Consider the following 23,458-nt stretch of genomic DNA (forward strand, 5'->3'; position numbering starts at 1 on the left):
CCCCCCCCCCCAATTTTATCCAAACGTTGCTACTAGAAGAGTTCAGTAATGCAGTAGAGCTGCTGCTTGGTTCAGGTGTCGGTTGTGGGTTACAGTTGCAACTTGTTAAAGAATACTAATACTAGGGAAGCTTGCACAGTTAACCTTTTTCTGCTGAGACATCCAAGATCCCTTTAAAGAGAGTTGTTATGGGATCTCAGCATTCTTCACTTCTCCTCCTACCACCACATTTTCTTTAGTGAAAGAAAGTCTTGCCAGTGCATTTGATGGGATTTCTGACTTAAATATTTTTAATAGTATGGCAGTAGAAGTATTTTCTTCAGGTTTGGAGAAAGGATTGACTTGTACCACCTTTTGAAACTGCCAAAGGTCTGGAATTATGCTAGCTGCTTACCCCTGCCGTGATTTCATTAGGAAAAGAATGTGTACAGGAATACAGATAGTCTATTTTTTTATGTTAATCTCAGATGCTAGTGACAGTAAAAATAACCTGTTTATGGATGTTTTTTCTCTTAGTTTTGAATAACTATCTCCAGTTTAAGGGGATAATAAGCTTTTGTGGTTTTGATTCAAAAGACAATAGGCACTGTCTTAAGGTTTTTGTAAGTACATGAAAATATACTTTGGCATGGGCTGCATGGTTTTGATGTCATAACTAATTAATCCCTTATCCAAATTCATTGCTTTTACTTATTTTTTTCATATTAACTTCACTTGGGTTTTGTCTGCTTCTGTATTATGCTCTATGTAAATATTCTGTTGTGGGTTTTTTTTAACAATTTACTAGTGATGCTGTCTAAAAATGCTTTTATCTTTTGTGCCTTTTAAAAAAATTTTAAGCCTGTGTTATTTGGCACTTTGGACACTGAATCAGGTGTTTATTTGTTAGCCTTCAAAAAGTTCTGCAAGACTACATTGTATTACAAATATTTTACTAGTCATGCAGCTGACATTTGTAGCAAATAGTGTTCTAATTCTGATGATTATTCCCCAAGTACAGCTACAGATTGGAGGCCTTGGTTGCATCTTGATATGTTTATTTTAAATCTTTATTTCTGTATCACTGCATAAAAATATGCTAGCTAAGGGCATATGCAAAGAAATGTACATAAGGAATGTCACAAAATGTGTTTAGTCAGTGAGTCCATTTCTCTGAGTGAACAGACAGTTGAGCTGCTGTTCGTTTTTAGCCATTTCTGATTTTGCAGATTGTATCATAGATTACAAACAGTTTAATTCAGAGGTAATCTCAGCAAATGTTTTGACCTTTTAAAATGCTTGTTAGTAGCTCTTAGAAAAGAACCTCTGTAGTTAGCAAATCTCAGGAATGTTTTTAAAGTACTTTTTTTGCAATAGTAAAATAAAATCTTTAAAATCTGATCAGGTCTGGTGTAGGCTTCCTTCCTTCAATTTAAGGATGTGATTGATTTCTCACTTAGTATTCCTTTCTTACATCTCAAAACATGTAGGTTGTTTGCTGAGTGCTTTTATACCTTGTATTGTTCTTTCCAGGATATTTATGGATTTGTGGTTCAAGTCTCCGTTGAATGAAGAAAAACTGAGAAATACTGGGTTTTTTTTCTTCATAGGCAGAATGAAATGAATGCCATGTAAGATAGTTTCTAGGACACAAACTAATTCGGTAGTACATAAACTCAAAGCATAAGTAGTGGCAATTTCAGCTAATGATTTTTTTTTTTCTAAGCATTGTTAACTACTTAAAGCAGAAAAACATCCTGAGTTTTCTAGATGTGCAGGCTATTAAATCAATTGTAAATATTTTTAATTTAATACGTCTTCAATGAAATAAGAATTTTGTTTTGCAAACTTAAGGTTCTGGATGAGATTTCTGAACATGGCATTAGGATTTATCAGCTCCCTGATGCAGATTCTGATGAAGATGAGGAGTTTAAAGAACAAACCAGAGTTTTAAAGGCAAGTTTCACTCCTAATTTATTATTTTGCTGCAGTAGTTCTTCAAGCCTACAGTGTGCTTAAAAGTACTTTATTCTTTTATAACATGTTGAAAATTCAAACTTTTTTGAATGTTGGCTCTGAATTATAATAATTTTTATTCCAGTCTCTGTGTGATCAGAATTCCAGATGTAGTGTGTAGTGACTTTATTTTCTCTTTTAAATGTAAGCAACTCTTCACAAAAAACTTTGATTTGCAGTCTGTTTTCTGACTCAAACCTTTTAACATGCAAGCAAAGAGAATGTGTGCATGTTATGGTTACTATACTAATTAACAACTTTCCTCTTAGAGCAGATAATTAAGGTTTTACTGAAATCACTTCCTCTTTCTGCTGTGATACTTTCAAAGGTGCTTGAAGAGTGTATCTGAAATGCTCGCTCTAGCTACTTTAATCTGTATCTGAAGTCTGTTTCTGTTGGCCGTTTTCCATGCATGATGTTATATCAGATGATACATTATGCCCAAACTGTACTTCAACAGTCAAGTGTTCCTAAAGCAAAACGTCATTTCCTTTTGTGCATCTGTTAAGGCAAACTGATCCTAACAAAACTACAGGTGTTAATAATGAGAGATTTCATTGTGTAGAATAGGATTTATTGGTTTTCTGATGTGGAAGGATTTTAATAGAGTGCATTTGGCAGCATTTCTTTGTCCCCCTCTCCCATCTGTTACTTAAAATTCTTTGTGCTTTCTTTAAGAGAAAAAAGAAAAGACATAAAAAAAGAACCACTCAAAAATCAAAACAATAACTTGTTCTGCTCTGTCTCAACTAGGCTAGCATTCCCTTTGCTGTTATTGGATCCAATCAACTTATTGAGGTGAAAGGGAAAAAAATCAGAGGCCGTCTGTATCCCTGGGGAGTCGTTGAAGTTGAAAATCCAGAGCACAATGATTTCCTTAAACTGCGCACAATGCTGGTGTGAGTAGTGGTAAAATTATCCCATCTCCTGTGGTAATACAATTGATTCAGTGATTAGAAAGTTAAAAGAACATGAACTCCTTAATTCAACAGTACCTCTGATAGCAGGGTATAATGGATTTTTAGCCCCCTGCAGCTTGTTTTGCAGCCGAAATCCTCAGATCTCTGACTTCAGAAAATATTTTCTGTATTATGTGAACTGATTTGAGAGCTTTATATAAAAAAATTGAAGTTTTGTTCTAGTGCAGTGGGTGGGTCAGAGAAGCTTTTAAAATGTTACTCAAAGGGACTGATTAAACTGTGAAGAGGTAAAGCTCAGGGGTTTTGGCAGTATAGGAAGTCCTATGTTAAATACAATACCCCGCCCTTTTACGATTTTAGCTGATACCGATGTTCTGCCTGTGTAGATGGTTTTAAGTTGTGGGGTGTTTTTTTTTTTTTTAAGTGGTATCTTGCTATTGTTGGAATTCTGTTGTGCATTTCTGATTTCAGTCTCTACTGGGCAGGGATTGCCCTCTGCTGGTCATTGGTAACAGGCACTTTTTTCCTTTTTTTTGACAATTGGAAAATGTTAGGCAATGTCAGCTGTTATGTGAGCCAAGTAGCTCCACCTAGTTCTCAGTTATAAATTATACTTAATAGCACTTAAAAGACAAAAAATACTTTAGGAATTAAAGTATCTTTCTGATTAACTGTTTTCATAAAGTTCTTAACACTGCAAAGATTGGTATAAACAATGAAGTAGTTAGTGAACAAGAGGAGGACAGCATACTTTGGGTCTTTGAAGAATATTGGTGAGAGTGCACTTAAGCATGAATTAAAGACCAGGAAACATGAAAGCAGAGTTCTGGCTAGCTTTTATGGCAGGCTTGGTCCGTAAGGTTTATTTTTCCAGTGAATACATCATTATATAAAACAAAAATAGAAGATAAGACAATGTTTTTCTTCCCTTTGACAAGAAGGACAAAGTGTTCAATAGCTCTCTGCATGTTCTAGAACACACATGCAGGACCTGCAGGAGGTGACCCAAGACTTGCACTACGAGAACTTCCGTTCAGAGAGGCTAAAACGAACTGGCAAGTAAGTATGTGTGTGCCTTTGGGCAAAGCTGCTTGTGAGTCTCTTCTTTTTCCCCTGTGACATTGGACTTGCTCTTCCTTCTAACTAAACTGTAACTAATTATTTCTCATGAGATTTCAACCTATGGAGTTACTGAAACTTCTATGAAACTCTTCCTCAAGAAAAGTAGTATCTAGTGAAGTGCTGTGCTTAGAGACAAATGTTCTTGGTTTTGTATCCATTCTCTTTTCTCTGTGCTTTTACTTGGAGTGTGCATGAAGTAGTGGGCTGCAAGCAAGATAGGTATTTTTTTTTAAATGATGTCTACTTAGAAAAAATAAACTCTAGTGGGCATATTTAAATATGCCTCAGCCTATTTGGTTATATAGGATGTTGCTTCTCCACTTATTGCAGGGCTGCCATGGTGGCTATTCTCTTGCTCCTGCACGTATAGCATTTTGATCTTAAGGAAGAAAGGAAATAGGCTACACAGCTTTTTAATGGTTGATTTTCATACTAAATAGAGCAGGAAATCTCTTGATTACAGTAAATAGCAAAAAATCCCCATAGGAGTTAAGAAATCAAATTTTAAGAAATGGAGAGTGAATAATGAGTCTATGAGGTAAAGATGGCATTTTACAAAAGGAAAGCATGGGCTTAATGTCCTAATTTCCTCTGTGTGGAAGCATGTAGCCTTTTTTGTTGTTATATTAGCTGAAATACAAGCTTTGAATCTGTTCTTGGAGATCTGTGTCTTATGCCACGAATGTGGGTTTGGTTTTTGTTTTTTTTGTTCAATAGGCCTGTTGAAGACGAAGTAGTAGACAAGGATAGAATCCTCCAGCAGAAAGAGGCTGAGGTAAGAGGGAACTTCTAAAACTGTTGTTCTTTACATGCTATGTTACTGTTTCAGTATTCTATGCCAGGTACTACCTATGGAGTGTAAGACTGGAGTTAAGAAAAATGACAGACCTAATCTGAATATACAAATTAGACAGTGTTCTGTTTATAGTCACTTGCATACTGTGCATGGCAGGTAGCATGTGGACTCTTGGTTGTAGGCAGGGTATTTATTACTTCTAATTTGTATGATAATTTTTCATAAGGATAGCTGCTGGTTTTGAGTATTGAAATCAATCAGCTACATATGTTGCTTTAAAGATAGTATATTGGAGTAAACTGATAGTCTGATGTCATTTCAGATGTGCATGGCTTACTACAAGCATGTTACCAGTAAATTTCTTTATATGTCTTGTGGCTATGGAGTAGAAAAAGGTTGTTGAGTCTTAAAAATCCCATGATATAATTGTGTGTGTTTTTTAATCTTGACTCACAGCAAAATTTACAGTATTTCTGTTGTACCAGTCAATTTACGGATTTGGTGGTTTTGATCTCTGACTTCTTACTCTGGTTTCAAGTTATTACTAGGCCTTTCAACTTAAAATTTTTATGCTAAAGTTCCAAAGATTCAGAGATTTCTACCCTGGTATTTAATTTCAAGTAGTACATTGCCAATACTTATGACTGCTTGCATTGTGAAAACTTAAGACTTGCTGCCAACTGGAAGATAGTGTATTTTCTGTTTATCCTTCTTTTACCCAATTCATTTTGGATCCAAGTCCATAAATGCAGGGAGGCATGATTTAGAAGATCGATGTGTATATTCACTGATTTGGAGTAAGAAATAAAAAAAACCTACTAGCAGTTTTGTGTGTTTCTGAGGTGAAAGATTCAGACTCCCATACATGGACATTTTTGAAATACAGTTACTTCAGTCTGTGCATTTGCTTTTTCCTTTATAGCATCCATATTTAAAAATAGCTAACCAGGGTTAGCTATTGGCTAACACTGGCATGTTGACATAAATAGCAAAAAAATTTTCCTAAAGGGAAATGTAAAAGCAGCTGATTATCACCATAACTAGTAGTTAATAACATGAAGTACTGGAGATTAAATGAGCTGCATCTTTCACTGTATAACTTCATTTCAGCAACATAAGCACACTTGATGGCCATGCACTTACAAGAGTGGAAGGTCTGCAAGTGTTCTGTACACAAATTAACTGCCTCACATGTGCTGATGTGTGTGCAAAACGGCAGTAGACTGTCAGCTGATAGCCAGGAATGTCAAGAGTGTTTTTTGAAAATGTTTTGTGAAGTTCCTTTTTTCTTTTTTTTTTTTCTTAATGCTTCCAAGATCCAGGCAGTAGACTTAGAGAATTTGTCATAACTGTTTCTCCTGTTATTGAAACTATACTATTTGTCTTAAGGCTATGTCTGAAAAAATTCTCCCGTAACCACTTCCCCTGGAAACTGTTGATATGAGAGGCACATTATTATACACTGCTCTATTCTGACCACTCTGTGTGAGTGTATATGTAGTGTGTGTATGTGTGTGTATATATATATATGTGTGTGTATATATATATATATATATGTGTGTGTGTATATATATATATATATGTGTGTGTGTATATATATATATATATGTATGTATGTATGTAAGTAATAGGGTTTTTTCTGTAATATGGCTGAAGGGCTAAAGTCTTAAATTTTTGGAGGACTGTCTCTGAAAGTTTCCTCTGGGACTAATCATCTCGGAGTAACTGCTGCTGAAGTTGCAGAGGATTAGGTTAGAACTTGAAAAAACAAATAGATTTTTAACTTCTGGATTCCCTTGTGCCAAAGAGATCAAGAGGCTTTGCAGAATCTTCTGTAGATAAACTGGTATGAAGTCCCTTCATCTCCGTATCATCCCTAAGGTTCAGACTGGGAAAAATCTGGGGAAGAAAGAGGCACAGAGGAAATGGGCTTGCATTCCATGGCCTTCGAAGAGAAAACAAATATCCATTTCCCCTCCTGTTTTACATTCCCATCAGTAACGGTGCTTGAAGTTCTATTTACAGTTTTGTGAGGTTTATATAACCTTGGAAGGAATGAATGCTTGGGCTAGTGCCAGGATCATCTTTATCAAGGCATCACTTCTGCTAAATGATCTTTTATTATGCCAAAGGATGTGGTCCCCAGATCAGCAATTTGGAATTGCTAATCTGTCATTTTGGATTTATTGCTCAGTCTGGTTGTGATTTCTGCTCATTTGCAAGTGATGACCTGTTTTTCTCAGATGGGAAGTGAAAATAAGAATAAAGGTATCCTTACAGTAAATATGCTGCAGTTCAGATTATTTTGATGTTGTGGGCACAAACTGAAGAGAGTTTGTAGTGTTGTGTCATACTCTTCCTACTCTGCAAATATCTTACAATAAAAACCTTACAAAGTTTTGAGAGGCAATACTTCCAGAAAAATGCTACGGCTATGATTACATGAAAACAGCAAGGACCAAACTTCCTCTGTGGTGTGTGGTGTTTTTTTGTTTGTTTTTTTTTTTTTCTTCTCCAGTGAGCTACCCTTAGCCTTTGGGCAAATCCGTTTGGTCCACTGTCTTAAGTGGAGCTGATCAGCAGTAGACTGAGTATAGCAGAATTAATTGCAATGTTGAAATTATTTTCTCTCTATCCTTCAACTTTCTGAATGTGTTTAACCCTTTATCAGACAAGACGAGGTACCCTGGTTTAGTGTGGGAGTCAGTGAGGGAACAGCCTGCAGTGGCACAGCTGCCAGGCCAGAGTCTAGCAGCCGCCCTGCGGGTAGGTGAGGATGTGATGAATGCTTATGTGTGTGGGTCACTGACTGGTATTGCAGGTATTTGTGTAAGTGTTTTCTTGAAAGATAAGGTGAAGACTTTTATGTGAGAGGCAGCATGACTGCTGCTGAAGGCCTGCAGACCTGAGGGAAATAAAAACAGCTCTAAGGTTTAATTTGTGTTGTGCAATGCTATTGCCTAGTGCAGGGGGAGGGAGGCATCCCTTTATGCAAAGTGCTTTAGCTTTTCTCTGTGAAGTGATGTAGTCTCAGTCCTGGGAGAAATCATGAGAAGAAACCCCTTAGTAAGCAATTAGCAATGGGAATCCCTTGGAAGCTTGAATGAAGAACAACTTTTTTTCTTCTTTTTTTTTAATAATTGCTGTTTTGTTTTTTTTTTTCCTTTTGAGTTCTTTGAAGGAACAATGCTTGCTGCCCACTTAGTGCTATGGCCATAGTGACTTCTTTATAATGTCAGTGTGTCCTGTGAAAGACATCTCAATGGTAGCCCCTTTTCTAGCATAGTAACTTCGTCAGGAGTATTTTTCTTGTCTTCAGTTAACAAGATTAGTTGTACTCTGCGGTATTGGAAGTATTTTTAACCAACAGCAACTGCCATGGGAACATTGTGGTCTACTAGAAAATCCATAGTCTACAGTTTTCCATCTTGCCTTATTCTTGCAGCTTCTTCCTTTATGAACTTTCTTATTGAGAGGCATGGGCAGAAATCATCATACTTGGTGTGGGGAGGGGAAGTGTGGAAAGTAGATATTGTTCAGTTTTTAACATTTTTTTTTCCCCTGTGATATCTGTACAGTTGTTACGAAAAGCCACTCACCTTGTTCAGATAGGAGTGGTACTTTTGTTATTCTGTGCAAAACATACTACAGATGAAATCTCATAGGTAAAGCAGGATCTGTGGCTTCTGTTAATGGCATGGAAGCTATTAAGAAGCTGTATGATTCACTTTTAACTCTGTAACCTTAACTCTCATTTTAAATGTTTGTTTCCTTTCTGTGTTGCTACAGTAGTTATATGTAGTTGGTACCCAATAGTTACATGATGGTTTGAATTAAATTTTAGTCCTGATATAAGTAAACTAGGTGGAGTTTATACCAAGGTTAAGCTTACTCTTTTGACTTTTGTTATCTGGGAATTCACAGGAATTATTTATTTTAACAGATTTCCAATCATTGTTTCCTAGCTTCCTTTTCATCATGTGCATCAACCCTATGCTATCATGTTACAGTATCCTTTCTTTAGGAGATGAACACAAGTTCCCTGCAGGATATATTAATGCTGCTCTTACAAGTGAGAGGGTTTGCTGCTGAGCAAGATCAGTGATTTTATGCCCTTGATGCTTGCAATCCTCAACAGCGAAGGGAACACAGATGTTGATGTGGCATCATTTTCAGTCTTCTGTGTGATCTTTTACATTCACCTTTATTAACAGCTAGGCTTGTTTCTGCCTATGCAGTAGTCTAGTTAATGTTAAGACATATGAGTAGTTTTTACCTTGTAATGTGTAGGAATGGTTCTTGTGTCCTGTCCGCTACTTGGAAGAGGAACTGTGAAAGAGACTGATGTGGTTACCACTTTAGAGTACAATACAGCTTGATTCTTCTTTTTTTAATTTTACACTTGAGCTGACAGGATTCCTACTGTGCAAACCATTTCCTTTCCGATATATTTGTGTTCTCCCTAAGTTCAGTTATTACCTCTGACTTTAGCCCTGTAGTTATGTAGCCAGGTTTTAGTCTATAGTATCTATCATTGCTCATAGGCTGTCTCCTAAGAATACAGTTATGAAACCAAGAGTTGTGAGTTTGATTAGAGTTCTTGAGAAGCCACAATTTTACAGCAGAAAGCAACCATTCTGTATTGTTTGCATATCAAAGCTCAACAAAAAACAGAACAAAATGCTGATGTAGCCCAGGATGCAGTGGAAAAGATAGCTGTGCTTGGGTACCTTTTTTATATTCTTTGCTAACTTTCCTTATGAAAAAGAAGTTTTGGTGACTTCTCACATACTAATGTCCATAGGAGACAACAGTATGCCTAGTTTTTTTAACAGGCTTTGTGCCTGGAAAGTTTTTTTTCTACAAAATTATGCTAATACAGCTTCAGAAACTTGCTGTTATTTAGCTAATGGATGATACTAACACTTCACCAGTAGATCTCAAACACCACATGAAAATGGAAAAAGAAAATCTTCTTATAAACTTAATGTTAGAGCAGAGTAGGTCTCCTAGTGCTTTTGCCCTGCCTTACGTTTGAGTCATATACAGCATCTAATTTCTTTTGTGGTGTGGGCATATTTTTATCAATTAAGGTTAAGAAAATACAAGACTCAATACTGTATTGAAGTTTTAAAATATGATGTTGGCTATTAGCAGAATTCTGTGTTTGAGCAATCACCATAATACATGTGCAGCAGTATCTTCCCCTGTGATTACTGAATGGTTTCTATTTTGGGAATGTTTCATGCTCAGCTTGGAGTGCTCTTGGGAAAGCTCAAGTAGGCGAGCTTCCAAAAAGCTAGTTTTATTCTGATGGTAAATCTGCAGAGAGGCAGTTCAAAAGACCAGGTGCCTTACATTTTTACAAGTTAATCTTTGAAACTTCTCTCTTTTCTTGGACCATGGAATCAATGAAACTCTAATTTCTGAGACTTTCTGCTTTTTTTTTTTTCCCCTCCTTCCTGCTGCATTATGCCATCTTTTTGATCAGAAGCTTTTTGTTTTAAGTGTTTAGCAGAAAGATGTAGATGGGTATACAATAATTATTACAGAGTTAGCTGTATTTTGTGCTGATCCTCTGTGAGTCTCCTTTTGTCAGAGTGCATCTGTGCTGCAGTCACAGGAACCTGAAATAGTCTCTACTGAACCCTGTGCTGCTGCAGCAAGAAGATTAAGTACCAGTATATGAACCAGCTAGTTTTAGGCAAGCTCTGTTACCTCTGGTTGTGCTGCAATCTTATTTTTTTACTCTTTAGTTACTCCGAGTTACTTTTCAGTTTCTTACTCTTTCCCAAATCTGTATCTGAGGCCAGGCAAGAAAAAGTGATATAGGCATCTACTGTTCATTTTTCCCTGTTCTGGGATGTTTCTTTGTTAAAAAAACAAAACAAAACAAAACAATGCCTAAACCAAAAACAAAGTAGCCAAAAAAACCCTAAAGGCTCAACACTACATACCAGTAGTTAAGAATTTCACAGATTCTTTTGTCTTGAATCTGATAGATTAACTAGTATCACAGTAGCTAATGTGGTTGACTGGATGGAAATACAGTATAATTGTTTAAATAGTGCTTTTTGAGTTGAAGGGGTTCCCTTCTCCAATGAAATCAATTCCCTAATTACTTTTTTTCTAAAGGGAAAAAAGCTGGATATATTAAAAACCGCACATTTATTCTTATAATAATGAAAATTTGCTATACAAGCCTCAGATTATTACATGATTTCCAGTTTGAGATGGACTCGTGTTTTATACAGTGTGCATGGAAATTGCAGCCCGTTTCTCTTTTCCAGTTTGTAAGACAGGGCACTTGCAATTGTGTATGTGGAGCTTCCCCACCTGCATCTGGGAGGAAATACCTAGTCATTTGTAAACCAAATAAGGTTTATGCCAAATGAGATATTTGCCTATACATTTTGAAAATCTGTATTAGTGTTTCTTATTCTTTCTTACCAACATTTATTTAAGTTAATGTTGACTTTTTTTGGGGAAAAAACCTGGGTTGTATATAACTGGTGTTTTGTGAGATGGAAATTAACTTATAAGTGTCATAAGAAAATGCCTAAATAAAACAGTTATTTCCAGGAAGAGTCATTGTTTAGATGTAAAAATATTGTTGCTTAATGTTTAGTCTCTTTCCAGATTTTGTAAACATCTTTCTGTTTTTTTTCTTGAAGTAGTTTTAAAATTCTGTCTTCATGTTCAGCTGTTACTGTTGCTAAAAATCTGGTTAGCCACAGAATGAGTATTCATACATGATGATATGCTTTGAGGACTTGTATCAGAACAAAGCTGCTTCAGCTCACTCAAGCACTGTATCTCTGTTCACACCTGAGGGCCATGTTTTCTTTGTTTTAGATTAAATGTTGATTCACAGCTTTGCAAACATAGCTATCTTCAAAAGAATTGAATTGTGTTGCTTAATTTTCATTATAAATAGTCTTACATCTAACTTTCACAAAAGATTTGTAATGCATTAAAGAATCTGAGATGGGAAAAACAAAAGTATTCAGTTATGTGAATTAATAGAATGTTTCCAATTTATAAGGAGGCAAGTAGGTGTTTACCATGAAACAAAGATTTACAGTTTCCTGCTTTTTGGATTCCTCATTAAGTTGTCTCAAACATGTGGGTGTTTTTCTATTACAGCTGCGCCGCATGCAGGAGATGATTGCACAGATGCAAGCCCAAATGAGGATGAAGCCTGGTGATGATTAAGATGCTTAACATCTGGATGCATCAGGTATTACTTTTCTGACTTGTTTACTCTGCTTACATAAGATTTTCACAATGGTTACTGTTAATTTTTCACTTTAGACTTGCTTTTACAGTATTTTTAGAAAAAATTGAGTGATGTTCTAGATAGATTAGAAGAAAAGATCTATGCAAATATTATCTTTCCAGTTGTTTTTAAGACCTGTAAATGCTTATCTGTGGTGTCTTACTTTTGAATCATCTGGCTTTGTTTCTTTTAGCACAAGCTGCTCAGAAAATTAATTTGACTATATATAAACAAAAGTTAGAGTATTTTAGGGTATGTAGGTTGTTGAATTTTATATCAGTTTTTTCAAAGAACTAAATGAAATTCTAGACAAACTGGTTATGTGTACTGAATACATACTCCCTTGATTTTATATATATTAGGTGGGATCAGAGTGAGTGAAGAAAAAAATTCTTGTAGGAAATATTCATGCATTCGTCAGAATGCAGCTCTTCTGGTATAATTTTTCTTTTAAATGCAAGAATAAAAAAATAGAAGGATATGAGAAGTCTTGTTGCTTAATACTTCAGTTTAATACTCCAGTTGTGATTGCTGGTCTTCTGGAATGTAAAGCTTGAATAAAATGGATTATGTTATCCCTTATGACCTTGTGGCAGCTGCCAACATTCCAAGCCTAAAATAAGGAGATTTTTTTGTTGCCTTTATTTGAACCTTCAGTCTTCCTGTTTATATTAAAGAAAGAAAAAAACACCAGAAAAGAAACCAAACAGAAGAAGAAGAAAAAGTCCTAAGGATTAAACTTATTCACTGGATTCCTACTTAAGCACAAGTTGATGGTTTTACTGGTATGTTCACTATGATCTTTGAGTGAAGTAGTTAAGGGGAAAAAACTAATTCAAACTCAGGTTTCTTACTGTCACAATTCCAAGTCTTTCAGATAGAGGAGTCTTCACATCATCTCTTCCAACTTCCATCCTAAGATGTATTTTTCCCAGAGATGGAAATTTAAACACTGAGCATAATTTCATGGCTGACCATGCAGTGTATGTTATAGCAATGTCTGACAAAGCTCTCACTTCCTCAGGCTGGTAATTATTCAGCCTGTTAAATATTTTAGTCTGAACTGAAGGTACCATGGTGACTTTGTTATCATACAGCCAAACTCTGACTGCTTTTGAAAATGGCTGTTTGATGCAGGAAACTTTATGTAGTGTAGTTATTATCACTGTTTTTTGCAAAGGATCTCAATTCTTTGTGCATCTTACCAATCACATTTGATCACATGGTATTCTTTACACTGACACTCGGTAAGAAAAAAACCACCCTGAATCTAATAGGCTTGTCCATAGTTGTTGCTTGCAGAGCACAGGATGGCAAATACTGGGAGGTCTTTCTTTGGTTTCTAGATACTGGATTTGCTGTGAGATCAGTATCTGAGGGCTAATAGCATGCAGTACTCCCACTAACAGCCAGTAATGGCATCAGATTCCCAGTGTTTCACAGTTTCTGGCAATACTGGGTATGGTATCTATAAAAATAAATTGGAGCATGGTTTGTCCTAGACTGAATGTGCAGCCATGGACACATAAGTAAACAGAGTTCTGAGCATGGTCATGTGTGTTATTTTGTAGAGACTTTACATTGCTAATCTGGATTACATCTTGGACCACTAAATGTATTGAGCCAGGAGAGTTTTGCAGATTTAACTGCGTCCACTTGATCTTGTTGTGATGTAGTTTGAAGTAAATCTTAAGAAAGTTAGCTTGTCTGAAATATTGAATGTGAACGAATTTGAGAAGGATTTGAATGAGATCTTCATATGTGGAGGTCCTGCTGCTTCTTTGGAATCTGCTAAACTACATTTCTGTGGCTGCTGTGGAAATCATATTGTTTGACATATTGCTTTCAGGAAAGACTTTTGAACTTACTTTTTGTTACCCTTGAGATACTGATAGATAGACTTTTAGCATAATTTGTTGGCTAATATGCACAGTCAAAACTGCAATTGCAGTCCTGCTAAACTAGTGTTGCTGTGTGATTTCTGTCAGTACATTGAAGTGAATTGTCACCTAGAATTTAGCCTTAGGGAAGTTTCTCTCATGCATGTTAACTGATTTTGCAGTTTAGGAGGAATGACAATTTTAACCTCCAGCATTCCCATCAGATTTATTTGCTGTATTTTATTGAACTCACTATCTCCAGAGAAACCAGGAAGCTTATAATTAACACAGTAGTTAACAGAACCAAACTGCCAACAAATTTAAATATATTTGATATCAATCTTTTTGTTCTGTCGAAGTTTACCTTGAGCATCTGTGTTTCTAGTTTTACAAGAACTTTAAAGGATCAACCGTGCTACTGAAAGCACAGTGTCTCTTCCTGTTGCTCTTTTGCACTCTTACTTTGTGCTGAGAAAAATAGTAACTTTATAGATAATTTATGTAAAAATAAATTGTTTCACTCTTTTACTTTGGATAAATACATATATATTGATTTTCGTCAGAAGTACCTTAGAAGTGTTTTCCTCTTCGTAAAGCACAGATACAAAGATGTTTTCAGATATATTGGGAAAAGTATGATATAAATACCTTAATAGATAAAAGTTGGAGAGTAAAAGTAGGATAATGAAATGTAGTAATATCCAAATGTGTGAAATACCCACTTCTGGTTTCAGATGTGTTTCAGGGTGGGGAGAAGATTGCTGAGTGCTTTGGGGTTTTCTGGAAAGTGTCTGGCATTGCATAATGATTAAGAAGTGCTAAACTCAAATCCTTGCCAAAAAGACTGACGAGTCTGTATTATCATAAAGCACTACACAGATGGGGTGACTGGAAGGTCTGGTTTGCCTGATCCCTTTTGAATAGGGACATCTTTAAAGGTTTTATGAAAAAAGCAAAGAGAGAATTTACTTCAAGCAGTTGCCTTTACATTCAAGGCTGGAGTAAGAGAAGCAGAGAGGAGTGACAAAGGTGAAGATTATATACAGGGAATATATATGTTAATTGTTTCCAAAGAGGATGGACAGATTTCTTGCTTTGGAGAGGCAGAAACCCGAAGAGAAATGTAGAGCACTAGTGGAGACTGGGTTAGAGGTAGGAAAGGAAGATGATTTTGGGAACAGTAGTTATGAGTGTGCCAGCTGCAGTTTTTGGCAAAAGCCTGTGAGTATAGACATACTTTACAAGATGGTGGTGATTAAGAACTTTTGAGAGCAGCCCTAACAAAGGTGTGTTGATGTACACTTTTGTCTGTTTTCCCTAAAGATTTCATAGCTTCTGTGTACAAACAGTGCATGTGGAAGTGTTTGTAGAAGGCAGTGAGAGCACAGCTAGACACCAGAATACTCTTGGAATATTCAGGAACAATCTTTTTTACTCTAACTTTTGATATACTTATCTTACAAGTCTTGAAATCTTTACCATGTTTCACTTTGACATTTTTTTAGATTTTTTTGCTGCTGAAGTGTAAGACACTGCTGTAAAGTGTAGGAGCTTATTGCTTCTTATGTTTGACAGTTCAAATGAAGGATTGGAGAGGAAGGAGATGGAGGGGTGGAATAAGCTACCAAAAACTAGAATGACTGTAGTTTTATTTGGATACTCCAACACAAAATGCTTTTGAAATAAGCCTGCAGTAATTCGAACAGCATATTTTTTCTGAACTGGTCCATTTCAGATGAGCAATTATTACAAAAACTGGGGTTATTTTTTCAAATGAAATGGTTATTGATAGGTGTTCCTTCCCTTCTCTGTTTCTGGAAGTGTATCTATTTGCAATCTGTTTTCCTCTTGTTATTCTTACAAATCTGGGTTGTCTGTCTTCCACTCAGCTTCAAGATCATACTGGGACAAACCGGTAACAGAAGCGAGGCTATGGAAAACAAATATAGCCAGCTGGAAATGTAGTTATGGTTAAGGAAAAGTGTTCACAAAAAAACCCAAGCATCTTGCACTTAAAAATATCTGTAGGATTTTTAAAATTCTTTTAGTATAGCTCATGATTTCCACAAGTATTTTAAAACCTCCTGAGCTCACTAACACTGTTCTGATTCTTGATAAGAACAGTACCAAAGGCACCAAACAACAGCTAGTTCTTTCTGCCAATGAATTGACATCGTTTAACAGAACAACACAAAGCATTGTCATAGCAACCAGCCTTCTAAAACGATGCTGCTGAATGCTGAATTGATTTGGTGAGAAATGTCATTTGAGGCAGTAAAGATCATGTTGTAGTTTTTGGCAGCTGAATGAGAGCCTAGAGAATGTGAAGATTGGGCAAATTTGTAGTATTTGGAACATCTGCCTGGTGCTGCCAGTGGATGCTTCTCTGGGTAGAAACTAGACTAGAAGAGCGCCATCATTCTCCAGCTCTTCTAACTGGAGTTGTTCATCAAACCCCACATCGATGGGCTAGCACAAGTCTTCATTGCCCTTAGAGAGTAGACTTCTGACAAAAATTGTAATTTTTCTTCTGTTACTGTACAACTGAAATTCTGAACTTGTGTGACTCCATAGGTCCTTGAAGTTAACTCGTATAGAAAGATCTTAGCAGAGTCCTCAAGAACCACCTTGTAGCTGGTGCCCACCTGCCCTTGTGTATAATGAGCTAGACAGACCTCAGATAAGAGTCGTGTTGTGACTTTTGTTCCTTGATGTATAGAACAATAACACCTTCATTTGGGCTTGTTCATCTAAAAATATTTTACATCTCCCTGTTAGTCCATACTGCTCTCAGTTGGTGGAAACAATCATGATCCTGGGTTTTAAGCAGAACATAATAAAAGATGATGTTGTACTTGGATTGTGACCTTGGCATCTCTGTCTGTGGCCTTTGACAGAAAATAAATTGTGCAACTCTTCCTGATAGGAAAAAGGTAGCACTTTGTTAAAATTGTAGTCTTCAAAGCATTGTACAGAAAAAGAAAAAAGTGTTGTTAATATGATATGTAAATCTGAAGTATTTGGTCTGTAAACCTTCTGTACCTAAATATTGTCTGTCTTCTGGCTCTTAAAGAATCTTGCTTGGATTTCTATTTGCCTGTATTTTCTGCATGCAAAACTTCAAGGAGTTTGTCAGGACTTAGTGCTATAAGGAAATTTCTCACCTAGAAGTAATAGTGTATCATTTCTAACACTGTAGGATTTATGCATCTTGAACAGCACATTCCTGCTGAGACCAATTTCCAGAACTGCTGGGCTTACAGAGGAGAGGAGAGTGAAATGGTCCCCCCACCTCCCCAAAACCAACAAACTCTACTTCGCAGACTTCTGAAGGAATGACACAATGTTTGCAAAACATAAAATGAAAGAGATTGAAACACCCAATAGCAAGTTTTTTCTGAGATTTTCACATAACTACCCAAACTGTATCTCAGTAAACTTTGTCAGTAAGTGGATTAATGTAAAATGGCTCAATTTTTGACAAGTCATCCAAGAGAATATGAAATAGAATATAAAATTCCTATTCGGTCATTGCAGAAATCCTGTTTTGTGAGGAAGTGTCAGGGGCAAGTGGAGATACATTTATTTGCTTTTCAGTAATGTGTTGATGCCTTGGGAAAAGATGAAGTCCACAGTGCAGTGGCTACAGTGGCATTCTCAATTCTTGTGAATACATGCAGTGGCACCTTGCATTCTGCTTTTGAGAGTCTTGGTAACCCAGGAATGTTACAAATGACTTATTCCACCTCTGCCTGTATCTTGGGGACACACTGCTGTGTCCAATACAGCGGTTGGATGTGTGGGATGCAGGGTGAGGGGAGGTGCTTGCTGCCAGAATTTCTTGGATGTTAGCAGGCTTGAGGAGTGGAGTAAACAGACCTACCAAGTCCATGCCAAAGCTTGACACGGTATCATGAAAATGCCTCAGGCCACCTTTTGCTAAATAAACTTTTGTAAAGGAATGTTTCTTATAGTTCTGGAGCTTGGAGCCTAGTATGTCTATGTGACTCTGTGGATATTAACCCTATTAGCATATTAAATTAACTGATAAACATTAGCAAGCAGTTCAGAGGCCAGTTTTGTAATTTAGTATATGCTTGGCTGATGACATTTGCTGTGGGAAAGTATAAGATGTTGCTACAGTCTAGTAAAAGGAAAAGGAACAAACTTGAAGCAGCAAAGTCAGCAGGGGGTGACAGAAATACAGAAACCCAAAATATTAGGGGTGTGAGTGACAAAATAAGTCAAAACTAGCTAACAGTAAGACATTGACGTCATCCAATACCCTTATTCCTTTTGGAAAGATGCCATTTCTAAAAGTTCTTGCTAATGATTGCGTACTCAAAGGGCTGTAGCTACAACATAAAATGGGTGCTATTTGAAGAAAAAGAATTTAGGTCAGTGAGAAAATGTAACTACTTATAAGGCAAACTTCTCTCATTGGGAATTCAGAAGTGTACATGGAGAGATGTCAAGTTGCCCTGCATCAAACTGGTGTTCTTAGAAGCAGCTGAGGGGGAGGCAAACCCCTTTCTTCCCAAGGCTTTCGAAACTTTTACAGATGTAGGATGCTGAGCTCTCTGACTATGAGCATTGGGGGTGCAGATGTATGTAGTGCTAGTTATGCTACTTACTGAGACAATTTTGTTTTAATGACATACTGGAGAAACATATCATCTTTCTTGTATGAATTTACATTGCAGATGGAGGCATTTATTAAAGCTGTGTATTGGTGAAAGGAGTACAAGGGAGTGTAAGGTTAGTCTAATAAAACTGGAGATTGAATTTTAGAAGAAAGGTATCAACCTAATGTATCATAAAATATTGTCTCATAAGGAGGTTAGGAAGGAAGAACAGTGAAATGAGTCCACACTGAGAATGCATAAACATGCTTTGACCAAGTATGTTGTATGTGTGCATAAAATGTGGATGTTGTGTGGCTAATGCTGGTCACACAGCTATGCTTATAAACTGAGCCTTCATGTTTATTGGAAATTCCAGTCCTTTTGTAAGTCTAAAACATCAGTTACAGTTTTCTCTTGAGGTATCTTCTGTAACAGATTAGAGTTAGGCAGGCAGTGGTAGGAATTTAGTTTTTCCTTCACGCTTGAAGCAGCAGTGTAGCACAATGGGTTAATTCTGAATTTGAGTATTGAATTTGGCTAGCAACCTATGGACTCTGGCTTTAAAGCCTTAATGCTGGCTTCCTTGTTCTGGTTGTTATGGGAAGTGATGGCCTCCTTAAAACGTTAAGTAATTGTGTATTGAACAGAATTCCCACTAAGAATGGCAAAGAGCAAAGGACCCTCTTGTCAGCTTTTCTTCCTCCCCTGTCCCAGCTGTGGTCAGCAAGTGTAGTCTGGATGAGTGTTGCACTGTACTTTACAAGTGAGTTAACACAATAGTGTTTTCTAGCATATTTCATTGTTTCTATCCAGATGACTGTTTATTTTTTTCCTGTTGGGAATGAGTGTTTTTGGGACTGGAGAATTTGAAGTGTCTCACAAGTTCCAAACCTGACATAACTTTTTAAGCAGAGCCCAGTTTTCAGGGAAAGCTGGAATTCTGCTCTCTATGTAGCAGCCTTTTCTATTGGCAAGTAGTTGGAGATCTCCAAACCTGGTATTTATTTTTGAAATTACAGACTGGTATGCTTCCTTTCAGCTGTATGAGTACTGCAGTATGAATGCTTGGAAAAATCTATTTGCTCTCCTGTTTTACCAAAGCAGTGTCATAAGACTGTGTGTGCATGACATTAAACTTGCTGCTTACTTTTAGCCCTGTTTAGCTGAATGGTTTTTGTTTTTCTCAGCAGGAGTGATGCTTCGCATAGCAGGCTGAGGTTGGTTTCTTGGGTGCATTACTGCTGAGATGAGCTGTGACGCAGTTGTTGTATTCTTGCAGATAGAGGGGGGTGTGGGTGCTTAAAGTATGTTACCAAAAATAAATTCTCATGTGCTCTTATTAGACGTTTGTGATAAATATTTGGGGCCAAACTTCATCTGACTCAGCTAATTTAGTTCTAATGCAGGTCCCTGTGACGTAGTAACTGAAATGCCCTGTTCCCTGGATTACGCTGCTTTGCTCAGAGGGGCTCAGGCTACCCCAGACACTCTGACAGTGCTGAGAGTTTGTCCTTTCTAATGCTCTTTGTTTTCCCCTTTTATTCGCAGCAGGATACAGTTCTCTAAGTGGATGGGTGCTCTGTTTGCTTTGACCCAGTGGTAACATTTGAATGCAAAAGCTGGATGCTGCAGATCAAGAACTGCGTTAAACACAAAGTCTGAAGATCGTGTTGTAAATCGGCTTATTTTATATATTCAATGTTAATCAAGTTATATTGTATCTTTTTGATTCTTTTGGTAACACTGTCTTCATACTTATCAATGTGGTTTTATTATCCTTCCTATACCTTTTTATACAGAAACTGGTAGAGTACGCTGTTTGGACTAGTCATTGTGATGGGTTTAAGGAGTTTATGTATCTGCTAGGTTATTCTGAACAGTTTTGTGATTAATACTAGAAGACTTTGTGGCCTGTTTACAGTAAATGTATTTGTGTTTGCACAGTATCATAACTTTCACCTGCCATTTTAAGTCATTGTGTATCATATCAATTTTTCATAACTTTCCCTGTGCTTTGGTTACTTTTGAAGCTTCATCTCTGGTGACTTATATTTGTGTGATGTATGAGAAAATGTACAGAACACTGATGACTCACCAGTGATGGAAAGAAGCTGACTTTTCTAAATCATCGTGCCTTAACATACCATAAACACTACGCATGCCAACAGCTTCTGTGGATGCCTCTGAAGATTTGTCTCAAGTATTGATTGCAAGAATTTGTCACAGGCATTTTTTAATCTGTCAGCTGAACAATGGCATGTACTGAATTTTTTATACACCGTAACACTAATTTTCATTGAAGGTTTGTAATAAATTGTACGAATGTGGAAAATACTGAATTTTGGGTTGTTTTTTGGATTTGAGCTTTTTCAAGCTAACCTATAAAATGTTGTAATGGTGTTGTGCACAGTGCATATTCAAAGGAATAGTAATAAGTACCCTGGGGAATGAAGGTGTTTTCTAGAATTTGTCTTCATACAAACTACTTTGATTTAATTTCAAAATAACTTTAAAAGTGTTTTAAGTGAAAGGTAGCAAGACATTCCATCCACTTTTTTTCAAAGTTCACTAGGCACCTACTGACATCTTTTAGGTGAGTAAATACCTTGGAAAATCTGATTGCACACCTTAGTCTGTAAATTAATGTTCCTGTTTCCTTTATGTCATTACCAAGGGTATAGCTCTCTTCTGCATGCTTTTGTAGTCTTGTGTGTATTATATATGCAGAAGCTATTTTGCAAATATAGGATTGAGACACTTAATCTTCTGTACTAAATTGGGGTGTCTTTCATGTAATGATTAGCCCTAATTTTGCTGTCTAACAATGAGTATTTAATCAGGATAGGATTAACAAACGATTTGCATCACAGGGCTGCATATTTGGCTTGTGTTTGGAGTTCAACTGCATAAAATGGACATGACGTCGTTATCTCAGTGGCTGCTATAATGAAGTTGAAAGAAGAAATGGCGTGTCAGGTTTGTGTTCATGCAAAGTCTCTTTAGGTTTTATGAAGATTTGAATTGTAAGCATGTCTGTCAAGAGGGCCAAGGTGAGAGATTTAACAGCAAATATTTTCTCATGAAGCGTGTGCCGTTATGTGCACCTTTCTTGTTGTTTTTCTTCCAGAATTTTGTATCATATTTTGCAGCCTTCTTAAAATCATGTGCTGTCCATCTGTTCTTGTGAAAGTCAGAACAGCCACACCCATCCTGAGAAACTAAGACTTTGGTTACATTAGTTACATACTGGATTAGCTCTCTGAACAAAGGTAACATGAAAGGTTCATCTTTCAAAGAAAACTAGGACAATGGGGAAGCAGGCTTTCAAAAGCACCTAGCCCTTAATTTTATTAAAAACGGAGCTTTTTCCTCCCTCCTGTTTTCAAGGTAAGGCACCTAAAGTCACTGTCACAGTTCTTGTGTGGGAAGCCTCAGTGAGCAGATTTTTACTAGCAGATACTGATTATCGATTGATAGTCTGTGCCTTCTTTGGGCTTGTGGATTCCAGCTGGAGCATTTTGGCTCAAAACCTAAGATCTGTTTTATTGTGTCCAAGAAGGGCTTGCAGTACTGCTGATACCGTATGTGAGTGCTTTCCATTCAACGTCGGCTTAATTTTTATGCCTTCTACCACTTCTTTGATTTCTGATGTTTATATTCAGTTACATTTGAACTTGATTTTGTTAAAATATTTCACAACTTGATGGAGGAATGTGTAGTTTGCTACTGTGAAGATATCTGGTTAGGGGACCCTAGTTTCTGACCTTGTGTTCCCACCCCTGTCGGTGTTGGCAGTACCAGGGCCATGGAAGACAAGTCCCTTTCTCTGAATTCCAGTCCAGCGGCCTTCTCCAGGCTGTGCTTTCCAGCACTGGGACAAAATGCCCACATATAACTACTTTAATGACTGTTCAGCAGGATCAAGGAGCGGTTGACTGCAGCCCTTTCGGTATTCATTAAATTTAAAACACTGGCAGACAATAAAACAACTCATGAAAGGCTGATGGGCTTGTTGGTGCCTTTAATTGTGGTGTAGAGTCTCTAATGGTCTGTGGCTCTCTAGCATTTAAAAACAAGCAAATATGCTGACAATTACGTGATTTATTTTTTTCTGATGCTTTGAATCAATGGCTAACAGTGAACTCAGGATGAGCTAATGGGGTTTTAAAACGTATGTGCCTGGGATTGCCAATCTCTGGTCTTGGAAATATCTCCTTGTTTTGATATGAGGGATGTTTTGAATGAGAAGGTGAAAGAAATGGCAAGATAAATGCTCTGATGACTACAAGGATGTGGAAAGTTAGTACTGTGACATCAGTGTCAGTTTTGTTCCAAGGCTGGGGAGTGTCCTTGCACTTGTGCAGCCATCACCACGCCAAGCTGCTCCAGTATTCAAAGGAGTTTCAAGTCTCATCATTTACCTGTTCTTGAAATGTGGAAGTCGAGGGAAGGATGGGGGTGTCCTGGGGCTTTGCATCCCACCCCCTTGCTCCTCTGCTCTCGAGCCGAGGTTCCTATGAGCTGTTCATAAATGATGTGCTGCCACTGCTTTTGGAGTGTTTAAAATTCATTCGAGTCCTCTCCTGCCTTTCCTTAAAAAGCTATACCTAAAATACCTTTAGCTTTTACCTAACATGACTCCCATCCACCTCTTTAAAACGTTTGAATGGAAGCTTGCAGTATGATTCAGGGCTTCCCACTGTCTTTTGAGGCGCTAAATCTGGAAACCCATTTCCTATTTATTCCGTGTGTGTTTGTGTCTTTCGGAACGGTGCACCCCTCCTCCCGGCTGCCGCCGTTCCGCCCGAGAGCGGGGACCGAGCGCTCCCGCGGCCGTGCCC

General features: G+C 37.2%; 1 protein-coding gene across 2 annotated transcripts in view; it reads left to right on the top strand.

The window, feature by feature from the left end:
- LOC113486137 (septin-2) overlaps nucleotides 1-20,956 on the top strand; it is a 39,954-nt gene extending 18,998 nt beyond the window's left edge. The window contains exons 8-13 of one of the 2 annotated variants that reach the window (XM_026859841.1): nucleotides 1,834-1,935; nucleotides 2,749-2,894; nucleotides 3,891-3,974; nucleotides 4,755-4,812; nucleotides 11,980-12,073; nucleotides 20,169-20,956. In XM_026859841.1, the coding sequence (XP_026715642.1) occupies nucleotides 1,834-1,935; nucleotides 2,749-2,894; nucleotides 3,891-3,974; nucleotides 4,755-4,812; nucleotides 11,980-12,048 (459 nt within the window). In that variant the 3' untranslated portion in view covers nucleotides 12,049-12,073; nucleotides 20,169-20,956. Of the gene's footprint in view, nucleotides 1-1,833; nucleotides 1,936-2,748; nucleotides 2,895-3,890; nucleotides 3,975-4,754; nucleotides 4,813-11,979; nucleotides 12,074-20,165 lie in introns of both variants that reach the window. The other variant, XM_026859840.1, reaches the window with a different exon arrangement.
- The last annotated feature ends 2,502 nt before the right edge of the window (nucleotides 20,957-23,458 follow it).

The sequence above is a fragment of the Athene cunicularia genome, assembly GCF_003259725.1.
Source record: "Athene cunicularia isolate RWA chromosome 15 unlocalized genomic scaffold, athCun1 chr15_part1, whole genome shotgun sequence".
In the NCBI taxonomy this organism is placed as follows: Eukaryota; Metazoa; Chordata; class Aves; order Strigiformes; family Strigidae; genus Athene; species Athene cunicularia.